The following is a 16,090-nucleotide window of genomic DNA, read 5'->3' as shown; positions in this document are numbered from 1 at the left end:
TCCCTATGCATATTTTAAAATCTTACTTGTGGTGTATTATTTTTTTCAGGGTTATTTTGGAGCCGTTGGTGCACTCCTTGAGCTATTGAAGATACCCTGACTGCTACTCGGAGGACTTCCTGAAACCTACCACAGGGGCATCTATGGACCTTTTTTTTTCTTTTTCTTTTTAAGAGACGTTTTATGATCGTGTACTACCCAAATCAGAGCAAGAAACAAATGTATTTTTCTAAGTCATCAAGATAAAGTCTTAAAATTTTATCTAATCTAGCAACCAGTAAAGAATTTTTTTCTTTCCCTGTGTAGACAGTATGAAGATTTGCTGCTTATAAGCTGCTGTTATAGGTGCTAGCACATGCCTTTAATCCCAGCACTTGGGAGGCAGAGGCAGGAGGATCTTTGTGAGTTCAAGGCCAGCCTGGTCTACAAGAGCTAGTTCCAAGACAGGCTCCAAAGCTAGAGAAACCCTGTCTCAAAAACAAAACAACACAACAACAACAACAACAACAACAAAATAAGCTGCTGTTCTTCAGATTAGCACTATTAACTCCAAGGTACTTTGAACTCCCAATATCAGCTGCTATGTATGCAGTGGAGAGCTGTCTGTACTTCTCAGCAGCAGGTGACAGCTTGTCCTGGTGAAATGTGTGTTAGAATCTAACCAATTTTATCAGGATGCCTTTGGAGATAGTCTTCTGTGCACATTCTGGCTCATGTTTAGCCTCTATGTTAACATACTGAAAATGGTTTATTTAAGGTTCTACAAAGTGGGTTTTTGTTCTGCACCCAATGCTCATGAATTTTAGAAGGGCACTTCCTGTTCTTTATACTTTTAACCCTTAGGTCTATGTAGAAAGACGAGACTTCTGGTAGAATTCTCTTGGGTAGGTGATTGGGGGACCTGATGAAAGTGGGTGAGCTAGGTAAAAAAGAAGTGCAGATGGGCAGGAAGAGTGCTTGTCCTTTCATACTGAGTGCAGAGGAGGAAGTTTATTGAATAACTCGTGTTCTTCAGCATGTGGGGTTCTTGTGGGGAGATGACTCAGAAAACTGCTGAAGTGGACAGGCCACAAGTCACTCTTGATAGGGACTGGGCCTTTCTTCCATGTAGAATAATTTAAGAAGCTTTCCCTGCTTTCATATTGTACAAACTAAGAGAGGTCTGCATTGTAGCTGAAGGCAAGGAAGGGCCTGTTCACAGTAGCCTTGCTGCTGGAACGGATACCTCAGGCTCTGGTTAGGGGTATGTTTCTGCCATTCTCAGCTATGGGTTCTGATGCCAGCTTTTGGGCAACAGAAGGCTCTTGTTGGTTTGGACCATGGTAACTCAGGGGATGGACTTGACTGGCTGGCTATCCTGCTTGATGGTTCCCAGAGGGACAGCTGCCTTTTAACAGGTGCTTTGGCCCATTGGACTTCTGGTGCCATTGGGCTGGGGCTTTATACAGCACAGTACATGGGGCTCCAGGAATGGCTAAGACTCCTCAAAACTGACCTTCCATCTACTACTAGTACCAGGAAGTTTTCCCGTTTATAGCAGGGTTCTACGTTTCCCTACCACCTCCTTGAGTGACTCCTGTGAACTTAACTACTACTCTGGGCTGGCTGACTAAACACCTGAGCTGTGTTGTCTGCACCCTTGCTATTTGACAGTTGTGGCCAGTTAGTGCTTTGTATTTATAATTATTGTCTTAAGAAACTAGCTCAGCACTTGGGAGGCAGAGGCAGAAGGATCTCTGTGGTGAGTTCAAGGCCAGCCTGGTCTACAAGAGCTAGTTCCAGGGGAGGATCCAAAGCTACAGAGAGAACCTGTCTTAAAAAAACCAAAAGAAACTAGCTCAGAAAAGCAAGCCTCAAGGTCACACAGCAATGGTACTGTTTTGCACTTTCCATTACTGGTCTGTTCTCTTTCCTCATTGTGTTCAGCCCAGTGTCACTCCATGAAGCGTTCTTTTATTTTTTGAGGCAGCGTCTCCTGTAGTCCAGGCTAACCTCAAACTTGCAGTATAGCTGAGGCTGGTTTTGAACTGCTGATCTAGTTGCTTCCACATCTGAAGTGCTGGGATTATAGGTGTGCACCACTAGTACAACTCCATTGTAAAAGGTGTTTTCAGGGCCTCATCTTATCAGTTCTAACCTGCTTCCCTAGCAGCTGTGGTCCCAGCACTATCTGCAGAAATGTACACATCACATTTTATGGCCACCTGACCTGTGAACTGTATCCAGTGGCTGTTGGAACCATCTTTCTTCTCTGTCCAGTTCAGGTAGTTTCTTTGGTGACCAAAAGTTCCATCTCACTCCTCCCACTCAGGTAGAAATGAGGGCTTGTAGTCATGGAGCACAGAGAAAGTAGCCTGAACTGAGATGGAAGATGGGAGAAGCCCCGATGGCTGGATGTATGTAGGTGAGCCAGGAGGTGCTGAGGGTTGGTTTCAGAGTACCTGGTTTTGATAATCCCCAGAGCATGAGGGCATTTGAAGAAGAGACCAAATAGAGGATGTGAATATGAGGAATGTGAGGAGTCAGTGAATCCCCAGAACATGAGAAAAATGTAGAGATGAGTAGTGAAGGAACAGGCTGTAGGGAAAACAACCTGAGGTAAAAGGTCATGGGGGTCAGAGAGCAAAGTGCTCAACAGGTACTTGATAGAAGGCATAGAAGGGTTGGTTACAAGGTTGCCGTGGTGAAGCCATGGGCTGGAGCTGGGCAGCAGAGAGCTGCTCACTGCCTTGTGTTAGCAGAGGAAAGCAGCTACGTTTACAGAACTTTGAGTGTAAAGGTTGGGGCAAGTACTAGGAGTGTTGCCTACTATCCAAGGACAAAGCTATACATCAAGTCACCCCAAGTGACTAGTCACAGTAGGAATGGATGGTGTGGTCCGGCTTCTTGCTGTCACTGAGGCCTGATGTGTTTTCCCCACCTTACCCCATGTTGAAGGAGGATAGGTCAGAGGTTGTTCAGTCTATCCGTTTCATGCTCACCGTTTCAGGTACATACTACAAAGTATTTCAAAATCTGCCCTTTATTTACATGTGTTTGGGTCAATTACATGCATGTTTTATTTTTTTAACAAGTGATTAGCAAAAAAATGCATTAAAGTTTTAAAATAGCAATTAAATATACAAAAATATAGCTTACAAAAACCAATATTTAAAAATATTCTGCTGCAGAATTCTTAGTGTACAAACAGTCTATGAAATCTGAGGCTCAGCATTTCATAAACCTTTTTGAGGGAGTTATATCTAGTAAATAAGCCCCAAAGGGCTAAACTACAAGACTAAAGTGCCACTCCCCTACTTTCCTGGCAATGACTTGTCAAGAGACCCAGAGGTACCAGTTCCAGGCCATCACCAGGAAGATGTCCTGCTTCTCCACATCAGCCAGGCTGGAGTGGAGTAGGTGGTGCTGAGGTTTCAACCGTGCAAGTCCCTTAACACTGGTGGGTCCATGTTCTTAGCTATATCGTGCCTTTGAAACAGCAAGGGTGTTCTCCCTGACCGTGTGAACAAAGGAACTAAGACTGTGGATACTTGCTTAGTCTAACTAGAATAAAAGCATCTTGAAGCAATTTGAGTTCTAAAGCTGAACTTGAAAACGGGCTAGTGTTTGACTCAATTAGTGTACCCAAGTCCTGTTAATTTTATTAAAAAGCTTTTACTTGGCATTTCAGGTCCTCATCTCTAAGATTTAATTTAGTTAGATACTGTGATGCTTCCATTTTCGGAAATTTTTTTTTTTTTAAAAATTGACTTTTATGTGTATGAGTGTTTGCTTGAATGTATGTGTGTGTACACCTGGCGTCTCAAATGCCAGAAGAGATCTCCAGGAATTGAAACTGAGCCACCACGTGGGTGTTGGGAACTGAACCTGGGTCCTTTGGAAGATCAGCATCTGCTCTTAAGCAATTAGCCAGGCTAGAGGTTGCATTAATGATGAGTTCATCTTGGGTGAGCACAGGGACACTTTACTCACTGGGCTGTGCTTGGGCAGGGAAACAGGTGGGTGAGTGAGTGGGGAAGAACTTTGGGTGGTGGATGCTGAAGAGCAAGGCACATGTCTGCTCTCCCTTATGGTTGCCTAGAGGAGGCTGCTTTAATTTTTACCTTAGGAGATGGCAAAAATGAACTTAGGAGTGATTTCTGTTAATCAGAAAGTTGGGTGAGGGGAGCATTTTGTAGGAAGCATTTGCTTCTGTGGTGTCTCATTTGTAGACACTTAGGTGTAATGACTGTTAGCCCTGAAGACCAACTTGTACCAAAGTGACTTGAAAGGCAGCTGGTCAGGCACCTGAAGAAACTGTTTAGTGCTAGGGGGAAGACTGTCATTCTGGAGAGAGTAGGGAAATCAGCTCTGCTGTTTTATTAGACGGATCTGTAAAGGAATCTATATGAAAAAACAGCTTACACGTCTGCTCCTTTCATGTAGACATTCTGGGATGGCTGTCTCTAAAGTTTCAACATGTGCATGCAAGTGTGTGCATGTGTCCTGCCCCGCCCTGGGAGACAAAAGGAACAAATAATGAATTAAGTGCTTTTTATAAGGAAGACAACTACTGTGATATGTGAATTTTGTGAAGAATTGCCTATTTAAAGACTCAAAGGAAGACTGAGCAACCAAGTCAAGATTCATGCGGAGCTCAGGCATGGTGCCCCGCCTTTAATTGCAGCAGGTGCAGAGGAAGCTGATCTTTGATTTTGAGGCTACAGTTTGATGACAACTGGGAGAACATAGAACCTGTCTCAAATATTGACTGTAGCAGAGCCAGGGGAAGACACACAGTCCAGGAAGTTCTTGAGTTAATCACTAGGAAGGTATGTGCCATCAGCAGCTCCTGTCCCCCATGCCTGTGCCCACCAACTTGACAGATATGTCTTCTAGGAACCTTGCTACAATTCCTGGGTAGTGACTAAGGAAAGGATGCTCTGAGAGGCTAACCTGAAGAAAAGCACAAAGCAAATTAGCAGTGAGTAGACAATTCAAACTAGCGTAAGCACGTCTGCAGAGATCTCCGATTCCCAGAAAATACGTGCTGTAGGTGTTCAGCACAGCTTAGAGTTGCTGTTAGAAACCATAGATAGCATGCTTTGGAACAGAGCCAAGGAAAAGATCTTTTGTCAAGTCTTGTCGAGAACAGTATTTGGCAATGGTGGGAGGTCCCCTGTATCCCTCAGTATAGACCTCACCCAGAGGCCACCTGTCCCTACCTGGCTCCTCTGTCCTGCTTCCTGGTTAGGTAAGTACATGCTACAAGAACCTTAATGGTGAGGGATAGACCAAACTAAATTACACCTGGCAGAGAGACACAGATGTCAGCTTACATGTTAGAGTACAAGCAGAAGTCTGATCAGGGCAGGTTTGTTCATTTCTATGCCAGCTGAATTCAGTCGGCTCTCAGGCAACAGTGATCATGGCATGAAGTCCAGCTAGGCTGATTTTTGTTCCACTAACCCACAGCCCACAAGTAGCACCTAATCCTCTAGCTATTTAAGACACCTGACAAGATTTCAAATAGTCTGAGAGTAGATCAAAATCTTCATCCCTAGATAAATATTACCAGAAACTTCAGAAATTACCTCACTGCAGGTTTGGGCCTGAGCAGAGTATGGCTCAGCCAAATGCAGATGTACAGGGAACACTGGTGGGGACCCAGACATCAGTGTAAATGTTGAGTTGCTGTGACAACAGGGGCCAGAATGACAGGGAGGTGTGTGTGTGTGGGGGGGGCTGCTGCAGCAGGAGGTTATCACCCACCAAGCCAAGGGGAGATGAGAAGCATACTTTGCACAGTTGAAGCTTCCAGCCCAAGGAATGTCTCTTAGGAAGCAGTCACATTAACAGAAACGTTTAGGGGATCTCATTCAGGCCCAGCAGAATGGGTGTCCTGATACAGAACAGAGCACCCCAGTACTCTTCCAAAGCCTGACTATCCACTGCATATCATCTACTCAACCTGTCTGGAGGTCTGATGAGGAATTCTGCCTTTACAAATACAGAGCTTTGGTGAGGCTGGCTTTTTACTAGTAAGGACAGGAATAGAAAAGGTTCCAGCTGAAGGTTCTACAAAAGCTGTGAGTGATAATAATTTACAGTACTGACCATTTGGTGATCTTTAAGGGGACATTTCCTTACTGTGTCCAGTTATGCAATATTAAATGGTGAATGCTAACCTATAACAAAACTAGGCCAGAAGAAGCCCACTTCTGGCATTGGTCACTGAAAACATTTCACTGTAAACGAGGATCTGGGCATTTGACTGGTGCTTCAAACATAACAGGAGCAAGAGGAACATAGGCATGAATTCTATGGGCCAGTCAGGCTAAGACTCTCAGAAAATGGTTCATACCTTTTGCTCTGTATAGGAATCCAGCTGGCCTGCCATAAATAGGGCACACACTGGGGACAGCCAATCCTCACCAACCAGATTTGTAATTTTCCAAATGGACTCTGTCAAGAACCACCCCTAACCCCCTTTTACAAGAGAAAAACCCTCACTATGAAGCCAGGGCTGGTCTCAAATTTGTGACCCTGCCTGCCTCAGCTGGGACTATACAGGTGTGTGTACCACATTTGGATTCCTTGGCACTTGTTAGACAGGAATTTTCTTCCCCATCTGACCTCAGCTACTGGAGGCAAAGGCAGGTTCCCTCTCATTCTAAGATTGGGTAGATGGCAAGAACATAGTAGCAAGCCCCCCTCCCCCCATTCCTCTTCATACCAGGCTGTACTTCCTACAAAAACTTCATAACTGTGGGACAGCAGGGCAGAGCAGCTGAGGCATTACAGTGGCACTCTTGTGACGAGGAAGGGGAGAGCAAGCTGTAAAAGAATGTTCTGTGCTTTACATGGCTAATTTACAGTGTCCACAAAGCCTATTGGAGGCAGTTATCTCTAGAAAAGTTGGACAGGAAAAGCCAAAGAGCAGCATGCATTTCTCCTATAAAAACACCTTCAGTTAGCGATCTCAAGTCCAAGTAACTGAGGTACACACCAACAGAAGGTCAGCCATGCAGGAGCTTCCTCAAAATATTTACAACTCCAGGTGGCTCACTGGCTTTAGAATTGCAGGGAGCTTATTTGGGATAAACATTTAAAAATGCAGTAACATTTTTCTTACATAGAAAAGAAGCAGAAGAGAGGAGGGGAGTGAAAGGATAAGAGAGAAGCAAAGTGTCAGTGTCCTGGTCATCCAGGTGGGTGAGGACTGGCCTTGGTGCGGAAGGAGCTCAGCTCCTCTTTGGAGCCATCTGAGGGGCCGAGAGAGACTCCTTAGCCAGTGAGCTGAGGCCAGCAGCTATAATGGAATCGTACTGCATTTGTGGGGTACTTAAGGAGTAGTACCCTGGCTCCTGGGTTATATAAGACAGTTGAGGTTCAGGGTCAAGCTCCTGCTGCTTCTTACTGATGACTGACTAGGAGAGAAAACAGAAGAAGAATGGCTCCTGACCAGGCCTTTCCAAGTGTGTCTAATGGCTTCAACTTGGAAGATCTGACAGCAAGTGTGAACTGGTATGTGTGGCGAGGAGTTCTGCTGATGCTGTTCCATAGTCTTCAGGTTCCCAGAGGCCTTATTAAAAGGATAGAACCTGAAGAGACTTGCAGGGGCTGCCTCACCACACACTGGCAGTCAGTTGTGCTTCAGCTGATGGAACAGCTGGTTTCACGACTCAGGATGCCAAGAGGGCAGAGACAGGTGAGGTCTGCATAGCTGCTTACAGGTCCACATGTGGGTGTGGCATTAAAGTCCCATTCTCAGTTCTGTTTCTAACACCTGTGTTATCTTCCCTTCTGGTTGATGTGGAGGTGCCTGGGAGACAGCAAGAGATGCTCAGGAAATTTATGAAACCAAACCTGTAGGCTCATATACTCCTCTTGGCCTAGGGTGATGTCAGAGTGCTTTGGTTGTCACAAGATCCAGATGCCTAGGGTCTCAGCTTGCCTGGCTCAAGAGTTCTTCGTGAGGCAAAGGAAGTGACAGTGGGTGCCCCAGGCAGCGAACAGCCCAGAGTCTGCTGTATTCCTCCTGGCTCCACACTGATGTATCCAGCAAGTCTGATCCTTTCAGTGAGCTATACAATGTTCTCTGCCCCAGGGAGGGGCTCTTGAGGGGGACCACGGTCCTGTTTACTGTGCAACTGGGCCAGCTGCAGCACCGGCATGTTACACAGGGGACACACTTTCCGGACTTCCAGCCACTTAACAAGGCACCTGCAAACAAGACAGCCAGGTGGAAGACATCAGCTCCAGACTTAGAGTAAGCAAGGAGTCTGGGATGGACTCAGCCCTAGCGTCCACATCACCCTCTGACATGCCAGAGCTTTTTGTCTCCCACAAGGTAACATAGAAGTACCACAACCAACACATACTCTGGGTCACATGTGACTTTCTATTAAGTAGGCTGATGAGGGAAAGCAAACCAAAATTTCCAGACGGAATTATGGATGTGTCTGTAGAAGGGTGTCATTACAACATCATGTATATCCATACTATTTATTGTGACTTAAAGTAACTGGTTTTGATTAAAATACAGCTTCAAGAGATGGAGCGGTTGTTGGAAAGTTCCAGCTAAAAAACTGTTTATAGAGGTGTAGGGTGGGCTGGGCCTCTGCCCAAGCCTGCAGTGTTGGTCACGCTCCATTTCCCTGGTTCCTCCTAATGTCACGTACACATGCGTGTGCCCCACCCTGTGGAGTGCTGTCAGTTTTCTGCATTACAGACAATTATGAAGCCATCAAGCTTGGCTGGCAATGCCCCACAGCTCACAGTAAATTAGATCACATTAAATAATTCCATAACAATACTCACTTTCTGTGGAAGGCATGCTTACACGGGCAAATCCCCAGTTCATCTCGAGGCTTAAAGTCTTCTAAACACACAGCACAGAGCTGGAAGGCAAAGTCACAAGTGAGGCCAGTGTCTACCACAAAACGTGTGGGTTCCTGAAGCTCAGCTAAGCAACAGGACTTATGGCTTCCCTAAGGCTCCTAGTGAGAGGATCAGGCTGCACATCCTGGACATTTGTAGTTAAAGTCAGCATGTGGAATAATATTAAATGCAGTCCTTAAAGTGGGCATGCTGAGTTGTGCCTACAAGCCCTTAGGAAGCTAAAGCAGGATTGTTGTCAATTCAAGGACAAGCTGGGCTACAAAATAAGAACCGATCTCAAAAACAACCCCTGAAAAATCTTGAGACTTCGTGTAAGGGTTAAGCCTCATCATCAACCTGACTGGCTTTTAGAAGTCACCTAGGACATATTAGGTTTTTCCAGAGAGATCTAACTGAGGAGGAAGACACACCTTAAGTATGGACTGGGTATCCACACTGAATATAAAGAGAGGAGGGGCAGGAGAGCCTGATGAGCATCAGTGTTCATTTCTCTGCTTCCTACTGGAGGACACAGTGCAAGCTCTTCATGCACCTACAATCACTCAAGCCTTGCTCGCTGCCAGCTCTTCACCATGCTGAATGAATACCCAAACTGTGAGCCACAATAAATGCTCTTGTGGCGCACGCCTTTAATCCTAGCACTCGGGAGGCAAAGGCAGGCAGATATCTGTGAGTTCGAGGCTAGTCTGGTCTACAAGAGCTAGTCCAGGCTAGCCTGGTCTACAGAGCTAGTTCCAGGACAGTCTCCAAAGCCACAGAGAAACCCTGTCTCATAAAAACCAAATAAATATAAAATAAACGCTCTTTAAGTGCTGCCAGGTGTTTTGTCCCAGTGGCAAGAAGAGTAAGTGATAATCCATGATGTGCCCTATGGTATTGTCACTGCAGGGAGAGGGAAGGAGGGAGGTGCCTATCTTTTTCAGCTTCTGAAAATGAAGGTATTCAAGCACACCACTTGTACTAGAAAATCGCTCAAGGAAAGATTAAAATACTTAAAAGCAACTTACCTCATGTAAATTCAGTTCTTTAACTTTTTCTTTTAATATAACCTGTAAGATAAAAAAAAATGCTCTTATGCCCACGTAAATATATAGGCATGTACTTTTACCCACAGCACCATCTCACCAGCCACATAAATGTGTACTTAGTGGTTACAGTATTTGCCTAGCTGGGCTTCAGGTTTCAATTCCCCACTGCCACATCCACAGAAGGGATTGAAGAATTCTCAATTCTGCTGACAAATGCTTATATGTGTATACTACAAGACGGGTAAGAAACACACACATGTATGCATATATGTGTATATATAGTTCATTTGCCTCAACAATTACATTCTAACCATATATATGGCAGGGCTAGCCTGAGATTCACAAGCTAGTCATAAACTCATGGAGAGCTGTCTGCCTCTTCCTGGGTGCTGGGATTAACAACATTCTTTAAAGTGTTCTGAGCCAGGCAGTAGGGAGGCAGAGGCAGGCGGATCTCTGTGAGTTCAAGGGCGGCCTGGTCTACAAGAGCTAGTTCCAGGACAGGCTCCAAAGCTACAGAGAAACCCTGTCTCGAAAAAAACCATCATCATAATAATAATGTATTCTGAAAAGCACTTTTTTATTTTTTAAAGATATGGTCTCCTGTAGCTTGAGCTATTCCTGAGCTCACTGTGTAGCTAATAATGATGGTGAACCTCGGCTCCACTTCCTGAATGGCTGGAATTGCAAGTGTGTAATCCAGTTTAGGTGATGCTGAGGGGTGGACTCGGAACCTTCTGCATGCTCAGCAAACCTCTTTTAACTGAGCTACATCCTCAGCCCTACTTCTGAATATTTTTCAGGGTAGAACAAATCTTGGGGAAAGACATTAACACATACTCATCTGGATTTTGTTGAAATTGGTGGAAGGAATAACCACAATTCAGTAAAGCAGCACTGGCTGATGAGAATTAGTAATTCATAAAAGATTAAAATGTATAGTCAATGAGATCATTTTTAAGACTTCCACAAAATCAAACAGAAGAATGCATAACCCTAAATATGACATCAATGCCAGCAAGGCTAAGCCACTACAGGGATTGCTTCAAGTTCAAGGCCAGCCTGGACTACAAAATAAGTTCCAGGTCAAACTTAGGCACACAGTAAGATTCTATTTCAAAACAACAAAACCTGCCACTACCAACAAAAGCAAGCTGAGATTATAAAAACATGGGTTCTGGAGGAAGAGAACACAGTAACACAGCTGGGTGACCTGAAGGAAGAGAACACAGTAACACAGCTGGGTGACCTGGAGGAAGAGAACACAGAACATCTGGTCTCCTCTGAGCTTCTGATGTATTCTTCATGAAGGAGAAAGATCCACTCAGAGGGATGTGCACTCTATTGACAGTAAATTGAAGGGTTACAGATGACAGCATTTACTTCAGCAAATGTTGGCTGAAACTCTGTCATTTTATTCATAATTTAAATTTTATAGCTTCAAATAATACTAATAAAAGATCAGGAGAAAATCAAATTGATCTATTCTGTATTGCAAACTGACAAATGAAAAGCTAAGATGAACCCATATTAAGTGAATCTCAGTTTAAACTATAGATTCATAGTCTCAAAGTTTACTGAAATACACAATAAAAGCTAATTATAATTAAATTTCTCACCTGCTTGTAGGCATAAAATTCTTTGTGTGCTTGATGTCTTAGCCTAAAAGACACAAATGAGCAGTGTGATATTGAGATTTTGGAGAAAGTACCCAGTGAACCACGGGACAGCACCCGCTGTAAGTTCTAGTAAAATCTCAGCAAAACAAGAGTCTCAACATATCAGATATTCAATGAAGATAAAAATTTTGTGTGTTAAGGAAAGTCTCCTTATTTAAGTTAATTTGTCTAATTCTTAATTAAAAAATTTAAGACAATCAAGTGCAAAAACTAAGTACACAAGTCAGAAATTTAAAAAAATGCATCTGCTGGAATAATTATCATCCACATCAAGATATAGGTTATTCCCGAGATTCCCAAAGATTCTGAAATTGTCCCTCCCAATTAGTGTCCACCCTTAAAACTTGCCCGACTTGGGCTTTTATCACGGATCAATGTAGATTAGCTATGTCTGTTTTTAGATTCATACATGCATTGCTTGGTGTACCCTCCTCTGTGTTTAGTTTCTTCCAAACTATAGTCCCTGAGATTTTTTTTTGTGTCTAGTTACAGAAATGTCTGCCAAAGATTAAGAAGTTAATTCTCCTGAAGTCAGTGTCTGAAGACAACCCAGCAAAGTGGTAGAGACAGTGGTAGAAGGCTCAAAAGTTCAAGGTCATTCTTGGCTACATAAGACAGGCTCAAGACAATATCCCACATTCTAAATAAAAAAAAAAGCCATGCACTATTTTACCTACTCCATTTAGGGCTGAGATCCACCTGAACCTAGTTTATGTGTTGTGAGTTAGGGTTCTAGATTCTTTTTTATCCCTATACTGGATTTACTGACTTTCTAACATTTATCAAGATCCTCCTTTCTCCATAAATGCAGTAGTTACATGTCTGGTATCTGCATATAACTGCATATGCAACATATGGATTTTCTCAGAGACTTTGCACCTTGCCCCAGTGTTCCATCTTCCTGTCCTTGCATACTGGTTCCAAAGGCATCCCTCAAAAACGCCGAATCCTGAATCTGGTGTGACTGGTATCCTTAGTCAATGGGCAGAGGCAGGAAAGAGGCCAGGTGACCAAGTGATTGCAGAGCAGAGGCTAAACAGCATCCACAAGCCAAGGAAATAAGGATGGCTTGGTTGTCACCAGAAGCTAGGGAGAGGCCTCCAATGGACATGCCTAAAGAGACAGACATCAGATGGCTCACACTGATTATAATTTCAGTTCCAACACTATTTGGTCTCCACAGGCATCTGCACACATGTGGTGCACATAAATTCATGTAGGTACATGCACATAAAAAACCTTTTTATTCTAAAACACACAAAAGGTGCAGAGTCCATATATATTTTTGATTTGAGACAGAGTATTACTATGTAGTCAGACAGGCTTTGAACTTAAAACTTCCTGCCTTAGGATCCTGAACCACTATGCTCAGCTCACATATACTTTTCTTCTTATTTCCCAACGCTTAAAGTTATAGAACCATAGTATAGTTACCATAACTAGAAATTACATGGCATAATACTGACAGGACATTGGCCAACTACTAACAACAGGCCCTATTGGAATTCCACAAGGTTTTTCACTCATGCCCTTTCCTTAGAAATACTTGGGATCACATTTTACACCTAAAGTCTCCGGTGCCCCTGCTATCATGCCATCTTATTAGCTGTTCAAAGCTTTGACACTTAACTAAAATTGGTCGGTTCAGGTATTGTCAGCCATAAAAATCACTACCGTGGGCTGGAGAGATGGCTCAGAGGTTGAGAGCACTGCCTGCTCTTCCAAAGGTCCTGAGTTCAATTCCCAGCAACCACATGGTGGCTCACAACCATCTGTAATGGGGTCTGGTGCCCTCTTCTGGCCTGCAGGCATACACACAGACAGAATATTGTATACATAATAAATAAATAAATATTTAAAAAAAAATCACTACCGTACCCTTTGTGACACAATCTTAGGGACATAAGTTAAAATCATGTCTGTATCTTATTTTTCACAAAGCTTCTTTCCAGTATTAGCATCCACCTTCCTTGCCCAGTGGTCCTAATTCTTTGTATATTTAATTGGAATTCACATGTAAAAGTGAAGGCAGACAATTATGGCAGCACCCAATTTTAATACCAGCACTTGGGAGGCAAAGGTAGGCAGATTTCTGAACTTGAAGCTAGTCTGATCTATACAGCAAACTCAAGGCTGCAAAACAAAAGCAAAACCCCTTAATTTACACAATTTATTTTCATCTATGCTCTATGGGCTAAAATTCAATATGATCACTATTTGTTGCTCAGGTATATTGGGGCCAGACTATAGCTTACTGACAGAATGCTTGTCTAGCCTAGTACTGAAAGTGGGGAGGGGGCACTTGAGTTATAATTTCTTTTTGCATTTATCTATCCATGATTAGAATCCTAAGCTATGCAGAAGTTGTTTCAAACCCTTGCCCCTCCAAGTTTTACCATACCCTCTACCCTTGTCTTTGAGACAGGGTCTTGCTGTGAAGGTCAGGATAACTTTGAACTCAGGACTGACTTGCTTCATCATCCCGAGTATGTGTGAACCACCTGGTTCTTCTTTAAAAAAAATTTTTTTTGAGACAAAGTATTACTTTATCCCAGGTGAGCCTGGAACTCACTATGGAGCTGAAGTTGGCCTTAGCCTGCAAAGTGCCATAATTACAGGCATGAGAATCATGTCCATCCAGGAAAGACTTGCCACGATAAATGTAAAATCACATGTCAGATTATCAGAAACTACAGCTAGGTGGCTCATACCTGTAACTACCCTGCACTTAGAAGGCTGAGGCAAGAGAAGCAAGAGTTAAGGCTAGCCTTAGATACAGAGGAAGATCCTGTCTCAAAACAACAAAAACCCAACCCCACACAAATACGCTTACCCTTTAATTCCATGTTTTCTAACTCTAAATATGTAAGCCATGCTGGCCTCAAACTCACTGAGATCCGCCTACCTCTGCCTCTCCAGTGCTGGGATTAAAGGCGTGCACCACCATGCACAGTTTCATGGAATATTTTAATGTTGTTTTTTGATAGAGGGTCTTGCTATGTAGTTTAGTTGACTTTAAACTCTTGATCATGTTGGCTCTACTTCACAAGTGCGAAGATTACAAGTATTTGCTACTAAACTTGTCTTATACAGAATTTTTAAAGTTAGTTTTGGATTTGAAAATTAGGTTCTATTTAACAATGTAAAAGGTAAATGTGTTCAGATAATAACAACTCAGCCAGGCATGAATCATTAGTGACAAAAATCTAACACCTCACCTGAGGCAACCTCTTGTGTCCCATGTTAGTAGTGTGGAGTGTTTAATGTGTTATGAAGATAAATAATTACATGAATACTCAACTACTTTTCAACAGAGAGGTGTTTAAAGTCTTGAAAGACTAGCTGCAAGAGGCTTTGTTGTTGTTTTTCCAGACAGGGTTTTTCTGTAGCTTTGGAGCCCGTCCTGGAACTCACTGTGCAGACCAGGCTGGCCTTGAATTCACAGAGATCCGCCAAGTGCTGGGACTAAAGGTTGCAAGAGGCTTTTTAAGGCATAGCTTTTGTCTTAAGACATTATCTTCTGACCCGTGATGACTTCAGATGACAGTGATGCAAAAATGCTTTCTACAAGAGCAACTTCTAGTAGACTAAATCAGGAATCTAGAGGCAGAAACAGGTAGATCTCTGTGAGTTCAAGGCCAGCTTGGTTTACATAATGAGTACCAGACCAGTCAAGAATGCAGAGATTGAGGCTCTGTCTCAAAACAAAACTTAAAAAGAAAAAGATTAAATCTTGGAGATGATGACGTAAGTGTATTTGGATGCTAATACTGTGGAAGAACTATTGAAGAGCATTTTCTACTGCAGAGTAAAACCCCTCATGAGCGGTAGGATGGAAGATTGCAGAGCAGTGGGTTACTGAACACCACAGACAGTTAAAATGCTAAGCCACTAAGGCCTTAGAAAACAGGCCCCAAAACACAGATTTTGACCTTATGGTAGAAGTAACTGTTTAACATATTCTGAAATATCAGAAAATAATAAAAATTGATTACCTAATCAAGTAGCAACAGAAGAGTAAACTAAGGATGAAGACAAATACAGCAGTGCCAAAGACCACAATATATATGTTGAGAGGCAGATTCTGGAATCCAATATTAGGCATCCTGAAGTTGTAATGTGGGAAATCTGAGCTCATGGATGAACTGTGGGAAAGAAAGAATGGAAAAGAATTAGGTGTGGACAAGCATGGTGATACATGTCTGTAATCCCAGCCCTTGGGAGGAGGCGGGAGGACTGCTATGAGTTTGAAGTTAGCTAAAGCTATATAGCAAGACTGTAAAAATAAAATAAAATACCAAACCTCCAAACACCCCAAAACAAACTCTCAAACTCCCTTAGAACCAAGATAGCATTATTTATTTATTCATGAACAGGTAAAAGTTTTCTAATGCTTGACCTGAACTAAAATAAGCTAAAGTATTAATATTCTTGTCCTTCCTTCACCACACCAAATATTTAACGATTTTATTAAATTAAAAACATAAAGCATATCAGCTC

At 43.0% G+C, this 16,090-nt stretch overlaps 2 protein-coding genes across 5 annotated transcripts in view; one reads left to right on the top strand and one right to left on the bottom strand.

The window, feature by feature from the left end:
• The window catches only part of Pank2 (pantothenate kinase 2), a 35,574-nt gene extending 31,910 nt beyond the window's left edge, over nt 1-3,664 (top strand). For all 4 annotated transcript variants that reach the window (XM_041670464.1, XM_041670465.1, XM_041670466.1 and 1 more), the window contains one exon: nt 50-3,664. In XM_041670464.1, coding sequence (XP_041526398.1) covers nt 50-100 — 51 coding nt within the window. In that variant the 3' untranslated portion in view covers nt 101-3,664. The remainder of the gene's footprint in view (nt 1-49) is intronic.
• Nucleotides 3,665-3,725: 61 nt separating this feature from the next.
• The window catches only part of Rnf24 (ring finger protein 24), a 48,381-nt gene continuing 36,016 nt past the window's right edge, over nt 3,726-16,090 (bottom strand). The window contains exons 2-6 of the mRNA XM_041670468.1: nt 15,586-15,735; nt 11,531-11,573; nt 9,891-9,932; nt 8,803-8,882; nt 3,726-8,205 (exon numbers count right to left, since the gene is read on the bottom strand). Coding sequence (XP_041526402.1) covers nt 8,067-8,205; nt 8,803-8,882; nt 9,891-9,932; nt 11,531-11,573; nt 15,586-15,728 — 447 coding nt within the window. The 5' untranslated portion in view covers nt 15,729-15,735 and the 3' untranslated portion in view covers nt 3,726-8,066. The remainder of the gene's footprint in view (nt 8,206-8,802; nt 8,883-9,890; nt 9,933-11,530; nt 11,574-15,585; nt 15,736-16,090) is intronic.

Source organism: Microtus oregoni, unplaced genomic scaffold (genome assembly GCF_018167655.1).
Source record: "Microtus oregoni isolate MIOR12 unplaced genomic scaffold, Mior012 000020F_ref0000438, whole genome shotgun sequence".
In the NCBI taxonomy this organism is placed as follows: domain Eukaryota; kingdom Metazoa; phylum Chordata; class Mammalia; order Rodentia; family Cricetidae; genus Microtus; species Microtus oregoni.
Note: the sequence above shows the minus strand (reverse complement) of the source record. Positions and strands in the feature narration are given on the sequence as shown.